This window comes from Mustela nivalis (assembly GCF_964662115.1).
Source record: "Mustela nivalis genome assembly, chromosome: 14".
NCBI lineage: Eukaryota > Metazoa > Chordata > Mammalia > Carnivora > Mustelidae > Mustela > Mustela nivalis.
Window position 1 is genome coordinate 4,353,999 of NC_139033.1, and position 13,653 is coordinate 4,367,651.

General features: G+C 53.3%; 1 protein-coding gene across 1 annotated transcript in view; it reads left to right on the plus strand.

Moving 5' to 3' along the window:
• GCN1 (GCN1 activator of EIF2AK4) overlaps positions 1-13,653 on the plus strand; it is a 60,557-nt gene that overhangs the window by 45,617 nt on the left and 1,287 nt on the right. Inside the window, exons 45-57 of the mRNA XM_082699685.1 lie at positions 1,518-1,682; positions 2,936-3,097; positions 3,379-3,471; positions 3,690-3,833; positions 3,929-4,198; positions 4,442-4,555; positions 5,054-5,284; positions 7,930-8,123; positions 8,264-8,378; positions 10,347-10,443; positions 10,796-10,944; positions 11,463-11,570; positions 13,410-13,628. Of these exons, the coding sequence (XP_082555811.1) occupies positions 1,518-1,682; positions 2,936-3,097; positions 3,379-3,471; positions 3,690-3,833; positions 3,929-4,198; positions 4,442-4,555; positions 5,054-5,284; positions 7,930-8,123; positions 8,264-8,378; positions 10,347-10,443; positions 10,796-10,944; positions 11,463-11,570; positions 13,410-13,628 (2,061 nt within the window). The remainder of the gene's footprint in view (positions 1-1,517; positions 1,683-2,935; positions 3,098-3,378; positions 3,472-3,689; positions 3,834-3,928; positions 4,199-4,441; positions 4,556-5,053; positions 5,285-7,929; positions 8,124-8,263; positions 8,379-10,346; positions 10,444-10,795; positions 10,945-11,462; positions 11,571-13,409; positions 13,629-13,653) is intronic.

The following is a 13,653-nucleotide window of genomic DNA, read 5'->3' on the forward strand; positions in this document are numbered from 1 at the left end:
TATAGGCAACTGCGGGGAACAAAGGAGTGGAACATTCTTTTATAGAGGGAAGGGTGCCTTCAGGAGGGCTGTTGTAAACAAAAGGTCTGTTGGAGGTAACTGGGAGTTTGAAGGATAGTGGCTGTCAGTGGCTGAGTTGTAATGGTCTGTCATTGGCTGGGCTGTTGCTGGGGCAGGAGAAAATCTATCTTCATCCTGCTGGGCCAGTAAAATAGGTTTCTTCCTGTTCCGTCTGCAAGGTTCATCTTTTCCTCTGAGTCTGCAGTTGATGAAGAGTGGTAGGGTGTGGGAGTGCCCTGTTCTGGCCGCCTGTATATATGTTTGTTTTTTGTTTTTTTTGTTTTTTGTGGTTTTTTTTTGGTTAAGTTTTATTTATTTATTTGAGAGAGAGTGCACACACACAAGCGCATGGGGGTGTGTGAAGGAGAGGGAGAGAGAAACTTTAGCAGACTTTGCCCTCAGTGTGGAGGTAGCTGGGGGTTCCATCTCACGACCCTGAGATCAGCACCTGAACCAAAACCAAGAGTCAGTTGCCTAACAGACTGCACCACCTTGACACCCCTCCTGACTCCATTCTAAAGGAGGTTTTTTTTTATTTTCCCACAGCAAAGATTTATTACCATCTACTATGTGCTAAGTAGGGCCTAAAACCTGGGGATATAATGGGGAGGAAAGGCAGCCTTACCCTCATCTTCGTGAGCTAGAGGAGATGGGTGTTTTTCAGATCATCCATCACACAGATGTAAACGCAGCTGTAGTAAATGCTGCATGGGCCCCGCAGATGCAGGTAATGGGCCTTTGACTGGCTGGGAGGGGCAGGGGAAGCTGCTCAGAAGAAATGATGCTTGAGGTCAGAAGATGGGTCAGCACTAACGGGGCGAGGTAGTGATGAAAGCCTATTCCACACCAGGGAAAGAGGGCTTTAGATGCATGGGCAGGATGAAGCCAGCAGTAGAGGCTGGGCGGGGGCTGCTGGGTTTGCAAGGCCAGGTGGTTCCATGGGTGGGATGACGGGCCCAGCCCGGACTCATGATTGCTTCTGCCAGCCCCCTTTGGCCCACTCCCAGTTCCCATCCCTGGCAAGCAAACTGCATATTTGGCTCTAAAGAAGGGTTTGCATGAGGCCTCAGGGAAGGTGGGTTTTTTTCCTTAAAAGCGTTTGTGCCCAGTTCAGCTCCCCTTGGGCAACAGTGCCCGGTTAAGTGACTTCTAGGCTCTGGTTATCAATTCAGGGAAACTGGCTCCTGTCCAGGCATCCTATGCTGAGTTTCCTGTTCATATATAAGGTGCTAGCTCTTGCTTTAGATTGCCTAGGTGTGTATGACACAAAGAAGTAATTGTATTTTTGTGTGTTTTACAAGCCCCGGGGTGGCTCTTAAGGGCTAAGAGCATTTGGAGAAGTTCAGTCAGTGACTTGGATCAAGTGCAGGAGGTTCCAGGACCCTCACTCTGGAGCTGCCTTCCGGGTACCCTGGGGTTTGCCCACACTGATGTCCTGGCTTGATCTCTGCTGACAGATTGCAGCAAGGACATTGGGCGACCTCGTCCGGAAGTTAGGGGAGAAAATCCTGCCCGAGATCATCCCCATCCTGGAGGAAGGCCTGAGGTCTCAGAAGAGCGACGAGAGGCAGGGCGTGTGCATTGGGCTGAGCGAGATCATGAAGTCCACCAGTCGGGACGCTGTGAGTGTTTTCTAAGGGCCCCAGAAGTGACCTGACGTGCAAGGCTGGGGGCAGATTAGGGGAGAAGCTAGGGACACTTCATCCTCGGGGACATGCTGCAGGCCTCACTCTGGAGGGTGTTGCTGGCAGCAGGGCTGGACTGGAGTTTCCTTGTCGGTTTCCCAGGCTAAGAATGAAGCAACGTGGAGGCCTTGTGTGGCCTGTGGAAATTGGAGATGATCTTTTTCTCACTGCTTCTGAGGCCACTCCTGATTAATGCCTAAAGTTCAGTTAAAATGTATAGTGTCCTTGGCAAGGAAGGGAGCCTGTGCACACACGCTTGTGCTGGGGCTGTAGGAGCGGGAAGGCTGCCCGCACTCTTATGGGGAGTGGAGCAGATGAATGTAAGAACCCAGTGGGCGGAAGTGCGTCATTTCCAGCAGTGATACTGTCCCACAGCAGCCACGTTCAGGGGGCTGGCGATCCTTGCCCTGAACTTACTTTCTGAAGGTGATCCTTGGAACACCCCTGGGAAATGATGGAGCTGGCGTAGAGCTCTCAGTTGGCATAAAAGCCAGGAAGTGGCCGACTGGTCAAAATTGTAAGCACATGGCCAGTTGCTTAGCCTGAGTGAGCATCCTCCTCTGAGTTCCTGGTGACTTCCCCCGTATCAGTGTGTTATCAGTATAAGTATTACATTTGGGGGTTTATGTTTGCTTTTGGCAAAAAATACAAAAGTCCCCAACTAGAGCTGTGATTCACTGAATAGTTACTGAGTTCCCCCAAAGGCTGAGACCTTGCTGCCAGTGGTCCTGATTCATAGTGGGCTTTGCCTCCGGTGGGCAGGGGGAGGACTAGTTCCAAAGGGAGCAGAGCTGTTATTAGCCCCGAGGTAAGCCCTAAGATGTCACCGAGGAACGAGTGTTTTGCGTCATGAAACACTTGGAGATTTCCAAGAGGATGAGTGGAGGGAATTGGGGGAGAGGGGTCACGTCGTGCAGAGCCTTGCTGTGGGAAGGAGCTCCTATGGTAGATGGAGAGTATCTGGAGAACTCACCTAAAAAATGAGGCTCCTCAGTTGTAGGCTGCATATCCTCTCTGCTGTTTGATACTTGCTCATTTTCACAGAGTCGCTAAGTTAAAAGTCAAGCCAAGGGGGTTTGGAGGTGGTGGCCTGGCTGGGCCAGGGGTCCTCGTCCACCCCCCCACTTCGCTGGCTTCCGCCCCTTCGCTGCTTCTGCTGCCTCAGATACACGGCGCGGGTGCTGTTGCAGGTGCTGTACTTCTCTGAGTCCCTCGTACCCACGGCGAGGAAGGCTCTGTGTGACCCGCTGGAAGAGGTCAGAGAGGCCGCAGCCAAGACCTTTGAGCAGCTGCACTCCACCATTGGCCACCAGGCTCTGGAGGACATTCTCCCGTTTTTACTGAAGCAGCTGGTGAGTGGATCTGCCACGCACCTACCAGTTGGGCTTTTACTGTCTTTGTGGAAGCAAAACGTGGGGGGCTCATTCTGCCAAAGCAGCCGCAGTATGGGCCCCCGAGGGAGTGGGTGTGGCAGGCTCAGATTTGGCTCTGTGCTTCTCCGACAGTCAATAAGTGTGGGTGCACTGGGAGGGGAGGGAGGAAAGTGGTGAAGCAGGTTGGCGGTGGTTGGTCTAGACAGCTGAGGTGGGGCCGGGAGCCAGCTGCTCAGCGTTGCCCCGATGCCCTCCTGCAGGATGATGAGGAAGTGTCAGAATTTGCCCTGGATGGTCTGAAGCAGGTTATGGCCATCAAGAGTCGTGTGGTGCTCCCTTACCTCGTGCCCAAGGTAAATCCCGCCTGTGGCCAGGCCCCTCTGGCCCAGGAACCTCAGCCACGTGATCATTCCTCAGCCTGCTCTGGAGACCTTTTCCGAGCTCGGAAGCTGGGGGAGGCTGGTGGTGGGAGCAGGGGGCCCCAGAGCAGACACTGTGCTTGGAACAGCAGCGATAGGATCTCCCGGAGCCTGGCGCAGTGGTCACTGAACTGAGGTTCATCGTTCTGCAGCTGACGACTCCACCTGTCAACACCCGCGTGCTGGCTTTCCTTTCGTCTGTGGCCGGCGATGCCTTGACCCGTCACCTTGGAGTGATCCTCCCGGCGGTCATGTTGGCCCTGAAGGAGAAGCTTGGGACTCCGGACGAGCAGCTGGTGAGCGGCACGTTGACCCCTGGCAGCCTTCTTCCAGCCATCCTGGCCTGCCCCAGAGGAGCTGTGCTCAGCCTGGGCATCCCCTGTGGTTTCAGGAGATGGCCAACTGTCAGGCCGTGATCCTCTCCGTAGAGGATGACACTGGGCACCGGATCATCATTGAGGATCTGCTGGAAGCCACCCGAAGCCCCGAGGTGGGCATGAGGCAGGCCGCTGCCATCATCCTCAACATTTACTGTTCGCGCTCGAAGGCTGACTACACCAGCCACCTGCGGAGCCTGGTCTCCGGCCTGATCCGCCTCTTCAACGACTCCAGTCCGGTGGTTCTGGAGGAGAGCTGGGATGCCCTGAATGCCATCACCAAGGTGAGGGGGCTGCAGACTGCAGAGCCGGCTTTTGAGTATAGACCAGTTCAGACGCCCGGAAGACTAGACCCTTAAAATAGCCCACGACGTACCTTTAGGCAGCCGCAGCGTTGGCCATGTGTGGCCAGACTTTCTTACACTCCCACCCATGCCCCTCGCCCTGCGGTGTTATTCTGAAGCTGTCTTGGGAGGGCTGTACTTAGAGCCCTGACATCCTCTCTGCTCTTTCCTGGCTTCCCACAGAAACTTGATGCTGGCAACCAGCTGGCACTAATTGAAGAACTGCACAAAGAAATCCGCCTCATAGGGAACGAGAGCAAAGGGGAGCATGTGCCAGGCTTCTGCCTCCCGAAGAAGGTGAGCCAGGGCCCCGTGCGGCAGGCTGCAGGCATGTGGCCTTCCTCTGCCTGCCCCCTTGATGCCGGGTGCTGTTCGACCCCTTCCCAGAAGTGTGTTTCTTCCCCATGGTGGCCGTAGGAGGACGGCGTCCGTGCCGCCTTCAGTTTAAACTGGGGAGGCCACCTCAGTCAGAGCACGTGAGTCACAGAGGTGACAGCACGTGTACCTGTGTGTGATGGGTGTGCCAGAGCTCTGCTCTTCTCATCACTGCCTAGTCAGGGCCATTCCCCAGCCCCTCTCATGCTGGGACTGTGGCACCTGACTGTGGACCCTGAGATCATGACCTGAGCCGAAGGCAGCGGCTTAACCCACTGAGCCACCCAGGCGCCCCTCCTTGCTGTTTTTTGAACATGGAGTCGCAGAGAGGATGGCTGACAGGAGGGGCATGCTTTGCACAGGAGACACCTGAGCCCAGTGACTTTGAGATTTGACTCTCACATGTACTTCTCTTGTCAGGGGGTAACCTCCATTCTTCCAGTGTTGCGGGAGGGTGTCCTGACCGGCAGCCCGGAACAGAAAGAGGAAGCAGCTAAAGCTTTAGGTTTGGTGATCCGCCTGACCTCAGCTGACGCCCTGAGGCCCTCCGTGGTCAGCATCACTGGGCCTCTGATCCGCATCCTGGGGGACCGGTTCAGCTGGAACGTGAAGGCAGCCCTGCTCGAGACACTCAGCCTCTTGCTGGCCAAGGTGAGCCACTGATGAGTTCATCTCTCAGTCCCTTTGGGTCTTAGAGAACAGATCTGTCTGCCATTGGTGTCTTGTGGCCGCAAGGTGACAGCTCATGACGGAGGAACAGCGTGGCAGAGAGTGTTGAGACGCTGGGTACTAGACTAACTGTACACACTGGTCAATCCCAGGTCCACCACTTGGTAGTTGTGTGGCCGGAATGACCCTGGGAGAGTCCAGGAACCTCCTCACCTGTCTCCTTACCTGTGATCTGGGAGTGCTGCCACTGCCTGCCACGTGCAGTGCTGCGCAGTGTGGGGCCTAGAGGACCAGCCACTGGGCTCACTGCCTGTCACCTTTTGGGTGCTGTGCACTAGTGCTCCTTGCTGTTTTTTTTTTTTTTTTAAGATTTTATGTATTTATTTGACAGAGAGAAATCACAAGTAGATGGAGAGGCAGGCAGAGAGAGAGAGGGAAGCAGGCTCCCTGCTGAGCAGAGAGCCTGATGCAGGACTCTATCCCAGGACCCTGAGATCATGACCTGAGCCGAAGGCAGCGGCTTAACCCACTGAGCCACCCAGGTGCCCCTCCTTGCTGTTTTTTGAAGAACTGTTGGTTCAAAGGAAAAAATCCAGGGCTGCGTAAATACGATTACACCTTGTTTAAATATGCTTCTGTTCTCTGTTGCTGCCTCATAAAGAGGGTTGCGGAGGGTCTGATGAGGAACGAGAGGGAAGTTTGGCACAGTTGGAATAACTTCAGTCTCTGGCAAAAGTATAAGAAGCAAAGAGCCAGCATATTAACCGTTTCTGATAGTTCATGGGGCAATTATTAAGCCCTTTAGATGTAAAAAAATTAGAAACAGAGCCAAGAGTTGTTATAAAAATGGATTTTTAAAAAATTTTTATTTTTATTTATTTAATTTTAAAGATTTTATATATTTATTTGACAGAGAGGGAGATCACAAGTAGGCAGAGAGGAGGCAGGCAGAGCGGGGGGTCGGGGGAGCAGGCTCCCTACTGAACAGAGAGCCTAATGCAGGGCTCGACCCTAGGACCCTAAGACCATGACCTGAGCCGAAGGCAGAGGCTTAAGTGAGCCACCCAGGTGCCCTGGAATTTTTTTTTTTTTTAATTCTTACTTGAGGTTTGGAAACAAAAGCAAGCTTAAAATTTGTAGTTTTCTCTCCCCCCACCCCTTTTGAGGGGAAGGTGTGGGGAGCAACTTTCCAGATAAAACATGACATTGTGAGCATTAGCCTTACTCTGTAGAAGATGGGTCTTTTTTAAAAAATTAAGTATCATTTTCATTTTCACCTGTGTTCTGTGCTTTTTTTTTTTTTTTTTTTTTTTTAAGATTTTATTTATTTAAGAGAGAGAGCACACTCATAAGCAGGGGGAGGGGCAGAGGGAATCTCAAGCAGGCTCCGTGGTCATTACGGAGCCTTGATGCAGGGCTTGATCCCATGACCTGAGTCGAAATCACCATCGGATGCTTAACCAACTGAGCTACCCAGGCACCCCTGTGCTGTTCTCTTCTGTGGTGTTTTATAACTCTGTGTACAAATGGAGCCCTTTCCTCACAGACTTTGTCCCTCAGGCCATGAGTCGATGTCATCCATGGCCAAATGGTTCCTACTTCTGATTTACTGGCTTCACTCCATAGTGTGCCTCCCAGCAGCCCGCAGCCCACAACCCCAGTATTTGCACACCTCCAAACAGCTGCTTTGATTTTCCCGTTTAACAATAAGTAAATCTTCAGTCTTGGGAGGGGTGACTTTCTGAGATCATTTGTTTCATAAGATTGTCCTGAGGGCTCCATGTCCGTGCTCGACCCGTGTATCGACTGCTAAGAAGACGGCACCTGCCCTTCTATACGTAGTTCATTGCCCCGTCTTAGCACTGGAATAGGACAGCCATCATCCTGTCCTGCTCTTTCTTTCCTTTTTTTTTTTTTTTTTTTAAGATTATTTATATATTTGAGAGAGAGCAAGTAAGAGAGAGCATGAGCAGGGGGAGGGGGGGCAAAGGGAGAGGGACAAGCAGATTCCTCCCTGAGTGGGGAGCCTGATGCAGGGCTCAATCCCAGGACCCCGAGATCATGACCTGAGCCGAAGGTAGACACTTAATGGACTGAGCCACTCGGGTGCCCCTCTTTTATTTTTTAAGATTTATTTATTTTAAAGAGAGATGGGGCGAGGGTTAGAGGGAGAGAGTCCCAAGCAGACTCCGTGCCAGGTGCAGACCTGATGCAGGGTTCAGTCTCATGACCCATGAGATCACAACCTGAGCTGAAACCCGTCACTTAACCGACTGAGCTGCCCAGGCGCCCCGGCCCCACTCTCTCATGGATTCGCAGGTGGAGGTTTCAGGTCACTTGTCTATGTGGACTAGTCTCCCTTTAAGCCAACCAGTGGCTCCCTTGGAGGAGGTGGTGGCCGTGCTGGTGGTCCTCTTCCTCTTCCTCCCAGTTCAGTGAAAGATGCTGAAAATGGGACTGAACAGAACCTGTTTGTGCTGGTTCTCCTGTCTTTTGGAACGTCTGTTCCCAGCCTGCATGTGGGAGCTGGTTCCACCCATGGTGGTCTATGTTTGCTTTGTGCCTGTAGCGCGTGGTGGCCTTGGCCTCCAGCGCAGCTGTGCTTCTTGCGTGGGTCTCTCAAACAGGTTGGGATTGCCCTGAAGCCCTTCCTGCCCCAGCTGCAGACCACGTTTACCAAAGCCCTACAGGACTCCAACCGGGGGGTGCGCCTGAAGGCTGCTGACGCGCTGGGGAAGCTCATCTCCATCCACATCAAGGTGGACCCCCTCTTCACCGAGCTGCTGAATGGAATCCGTGTCATGGAAGACCCGGGTGTCAGGTGAGGGGCCGCTGGGGCAGTGCTTGGCTGTGAGGAGGCCCGGCAGCTGTCAAAGCCTCCCCTGGCCGGACTGGGCGTATGTGGGCGGGAGCAGTGGTGAAGGAGAGCCAGGGTTTAAGTTGGGTGCATTGGTTCTGTAGGGACACCATGCTGCAGGCCCTGAGATTTGTGATTCAGGGAGCAGGGGCCAAAGTGGATGTGGCCATTCGGAAGAACATTGTCTCGCTCCTGCTGAGCATGCTGGGACACGACGAGGTATGGCTGCGGGTGGGCGGCGGGGCTGGTGGGCTCAGCTGGTTCCCCTTTGCTTTGGTTGGCGTCTCTGGTTTGTGTTAGAAGTACTAGGTATAGCTGCCAATTGCTCAGTGGTAATAATCATTCCCGACGGGCCCATCACTCTGTATGGTTTCCCAGGCATTCAGTTGTGAAGGAGATGGGGCGGGTGGTGTCGGTGTCGGGTCTGATTCACAGATAAGGAAGGTAAGTTTTTCACAGTAAGGAAAGGCAGGACCTCTCATTAACTTGCTGTCTAATCTTCAACAAGCTACTTCCCATCTTTGCCCCTCGTTTCCCCATGTGTCAAATGAAGAGGCTCATTTATTGGTTCAGGAAATTCATTTATTGGTTCAGGGTCTTCACGCAAAGGTGAAGCAGGTATGGTCACGGCCCTTAAGGAATTTGGCTTTAAGGGTCCGGGACAGGCTGGGAGGTGTTAGCCCTGTCGGAGAAGGTGAGACTCACCTGGGGCCGCACCCTAGTGAGGGGTGGAGCCAGAGCCAGAATCCAAGCCCTCTGACTTCTGTGCTGTCTCGTTCCATCGCGCAGCCCTCCCTTCCCCAGTCTGAAAGCGTGTGTTAAGTACTCATTTGCTGCCCAGCGCTGAGGCAGGTCCCGAGGAGAGTTGGGTCTGTGGGTAAGAATTCTCTCTTTCTTCTTTGAGGCAGTGGTGGGCCCTCTGCTGTGCAGGTAATTTACATTTGTGAGGCTAATCTCTGGAGTGAGGCCTTTGGTTCACACGTTTTCATTGTGTGCCCAAGTGGGGCCAGCCCTTGTCACTGCTGGGCCTACCACTGCTCTGGAAGTCTGGCCCTATCCCCAGCTGCTGCTCTCTGACTAGAGCCCCTGCCTTCTCTTGGGGTGCAGATGGGAGACTGTGCCTTCTTTTGGTCACAGTCTGTCAGGATTTTTACAGGGCCATGCCCAGTGTAAGCAAAAGTTAGTATTTAGGCCAATTTGCATTTCACCACAGTGGAGCTTAAAATAGATCCTGTTGGAGAGAGTGGGCGTCAGAGAGAGCCAGCTTTAGTCTTGGTTGGCACCTGGGCTTCTGCTTGGAGCTCAGAGGCCCAAACTGTGGTCATACCATTCTCCCCCTTCTCAGAGCTTCCCCTGGGTCAGCGGGGGCCATCCAGGGTGCCAACCTGGCATTGGCCTCTCAGCAGGCCCTTAGCCCTGATTGGCTGGTTGGTTCGTTTTGGGGGAGGCACATCAGGTTGGCACTTATTAATAACATGGCACATAACTGAAAATCCGCTCCCTCACTCTCTCGTAGGTTGCTGGCTAGGGAGCAGCAAGGAGCAGGCCGCATCTGGCTCTGATTTTGACAGAAAATGCTCGGCTTTCACTTACCTTCCTCGGGTTGATTAGTGGCTTCATTCTGACTTCCTAGGACAAACCCAAATAATAGAGGTGGCTCTAGGGCACCAGCATAGTAGAGAGGTAGCAGGGTGTCGCTCTGGACACAAGATGACATACAGGGTTGGCAGGGGAGGAGTGCTGTGGGGAAAGGAGCTCAGACAGGGTCTCTGGGCCTGCCGCCCCCTCTGGGCCCCTCCCTGCCTCCCAGGGCTGTTGAGACTACTTGAGAGAACACACGGAAAACATTCCGACTTTCTAAGAAGAAAGGTGCTACCTAAACACGGTTATTATTGCTATTATGCTGGTGGTTACCATATGCACACACACTGGAGTTTTCTAAAATTGAGCGGAGTGCGGGGCGTGTGGTGGTTCACTCCACGCCCAGTGGCGGCTGCCAGGAATGGCGGTCCTGCCCTGGCGGCAGAAGCGCGAGTGCCTGGAGTGAGGATGGGGTTTAGAGCTCCCGAGTCGCCTTGTTCTGCCACCTCCCCTGCCCTCCATCCTGGGCAGAGTGGCTGGCCCCGCTGACCTGGGAGCTGGTGGTGCGGCTGTTGCTGCCTTTCACTCACTTCTGTGCCCCGTCAGGACAATACGCGCATCTCCTCGGCCGGCTGCCTGGGTGAGCTTTGTGCCTTTCTGACTGAAGAGGAGCTCAACGCTGTTCTTCAGCAGTGCTTGCTGGGTAGGTCTCCCCTGCACTGGGGACCTCCTGCAGGGCCCGTCTCCACCCCACCCCACCCCTGCCGCCGAAGGGCCTTCTGGCAGCTAGCCTCTCCTGGGGAATTGAGCTCTTGAAGCAAAATGGAGTTTCCAGTGGTGCTGTAACACCTTGTGTCTCTGCTCAGAGAACACAGCCGCGAGTCCGAAGCAGCTTGAGAGAGACCTCTCCTTAACTTGCCACATTGGGCAGGGAGGCCGGGTGCAGTGTGGACTGGGATTTCCTCCAGGCCCAGGTTGGGGAGGCCTGGGGGCTTCACGGGTGGTAGGGGCACACTGTAAAGTGCAGGTTGATCCAGTTGTGTCCTTCCACTCAGCGGACGTGTCCGGCATTGACTGGATGGTTCGGCACGGGCGGAGCCTGGCGCTGTCCGTGGCTGTGAATGTGGCTCCCGGCAGACTCTGTGCGGGCAGGTATAGCGGTGAAGTTCAGGACATGATCCTCAGCAATGCCATGGCAGACAGGGTAAGTCTTAGAGGCAGCCAGACCCATCCTCCTCCTCCTCCTCTCGCCTAAATTCCACTGCTGTAGCCTTGTTGATGTAGCAGGGGTGGTAGGGTTGGGGGGAATGGCTCAACCCCAGACTGGACAGTGAGAGGCCTGGGTTTGAATTTTGACTTTGTCAGTAACTTTCTGTACCCTTGGGCCACCACTTGATCTCCTTGGGCCTTAGTTCCATCACCTGTAAACAATGAGGAGTTTGGGTGGGAGCATCTAGAGGTTCCTTCTAGGTCAGAAGGTCTCTGAACCCCACTCCTGGAAAGCTGTGATACAGGCTTTGTCGGCCTCCTAGCCAGAGCAGCCTGTCTGAAAGAGAGCTGTCAAAGAGTCTTGGATGTGAAGTTGTATGTGGGGCGGCGGGGGGGATGCTTGTGTGAGGGGCTGGGGTCCTGGAGATTCCTGGGGATGGGACAGAGCCTGTCTCTACTGTTCTGAGGAAAGGGCAGGATGCCACCCCAGCCACCTCTCTCCTCTCCCCACAGATCCCCATTGCAGTGAGTGGGGTTCGGGGCATGGGCTTCCTGATGAAGCATCACATCGAGACAGGAGGAGGACAGTTGCCCGCCAAACTGTCCAGCCTGTTCATTAAGGTGAGTGGGGGCAGCCTGTGAGAAGGACCCATGACCAGAGAACCCTGGAAGTATATGCTGTCAGGCTGGCTCTGTCTGGGAGATCTCTGAACCCGTGGGAATGGAACACAGAGGGGTTCTGTGTGCTTTTTTCTCTGGAAGAGTGCCTGACTTCCTGTCAGATTTTCAGGTAGACCTGTGACCCCAAATCAAGTTAAGAACCACTATTTTTATATATTTTTAAAAACATTTCTTTGTTTTAATTTTGTCCTTTCTCAGACATGTGCTGTGGTGTCACATCATGATTTAATTTGCATTTGTCTATGGGTAATGATGTAGAACAAATGTTTTTTTTAGATTTCATTTATTTTTAGAAAGAGTATGCATGTGAGTGGAGGGGCAGAGGGGGAAGGAGAGAATCTCAAGCCAACTCCACACTGAGTGCAAAGTCTGATGTGTGGCTCGATCTCAGGAACCTGAGATCATCACCTCAGCTGAAGCCAAGAGTGGGATTCTTAACCGACTGAGCCACCCAGACGCTCCTATAGAAAATTTTTATGTGCTTATTAGCCAGCCCTACATTCACTTGGTGGAGTGTTTATTGACATCGTTTGCCATTCTTAAAATTGTATTCTTTTTTTTTTCTGATATTGAAGTGTTGACAGGTATGTATTCTGCACATAAGACCTTTAAGAACCACTCTCTTAGGTGTTTTTTTCTAGGCATCTGGATTTAGTTTTTTTAATTCTTTTTTCCTTTATTTTTAAAGATCTTATTTATTTATTTATTTATTTGACAGAGAGAAAACACAAGCAGGGGGAGAAGCAGGCTTCTCATTGAGCAAACAGCACGATGTAGGGCACGATCCCAGGACCCTGGGACCATGATCCCAGCCAAAGGCAGACACTTAATGACTGAGCCACCCAGATGCCCCTAGGCATCTGGATTTAGTAAACTTTGGGATGGACCTGGGTTCAAATCTTAGTAGATCTTTTCTTCCCTGCTTCCTTTTTGCTGGCATGGCTCTTAGCATGGTTATCATGGTGGCTGCAAGAGCCGGACAGAGGGCCCTTGCCACCCATGTCCTAAAGCGTGCTTCTCAAACATGAATGTACAGACAAGTCAGACCCAGAATTTATATTCGAAGAGGTGGGGCCAAGTGTGAGGCTCTGCCTTTGTAACCAGCTCTCGGGTGATATCAATGCTGCTGGTGTGTGGCCCTTGATTGAGTGATGAGGTTCTTGCAGAGCCGGGAGCCCCGCTGCAAGTTCTCAGGGCCCCCATTAGATTGAGCCTGTGTGATGCCCTCACCTTGCACATGGCTCTTCCTCGGTGTTGACTTAGGATCCTCCATGTGCCCGGCTGGGCCAGACCCTCCAGGCGTGGAATTGCATGGGGCAGACAAGATCTGCAGAGTTGAGATGCACAGAAAGCCTGTGGGGATGGGGAGGGCCCTAATTTAGGGAGGGTTGTCAGCAGAGACCTTTGAGGGCAGACACCTGAGCTGAGGCCTGAAGGAGGAGAAGGAGCCATCCATGCAAGGACCAGGGGCAGGCACGTCCCAGGCAGTGGGACCAGCCAGTGTGGAGGCCCCAGGGTAGGAAGGGGCAGGTATGTCTGAGGAAGTGAAAGCCCATGTGGGCCAGGAGTAGTGACCAAAAGGGAGAGTGGCACGAGACGACGTGAGGGGCAGAGATGTCACAGCCTGTCTGTCACCCACCCACGAGGGGAAAGGCAGACCTCAGAATGGAGCACTGGGGTCAGTTTCCCGATGAAGAAGGAGTGTCAGGGTAGAAATAGGGGCTTCCTTGAGAAGCAGACTGGATGTGCCTGACTAAAAGCGCTTGGTCCTCTTCACAGTGTCTGCAGAACCCATCCAGTGACATCAGGCTGGTGGCCGAGAAGATGATCTGGTGGGCAAACAAGGACCCGCTGCCTCCCCTGGACCCCCAGGCCATCAAACCCATCCTGAAGGCTCTACTGGACAACACTAAGGATAAAAACACCGTCGTGAGGGCCTACAGCGACCAGGCGATCGTCAACCTCCTGAAGATGCGGCAGGGCGAAGAGCTGTTCCAGGTGGGCACCTGTGGCTGCTATTCAG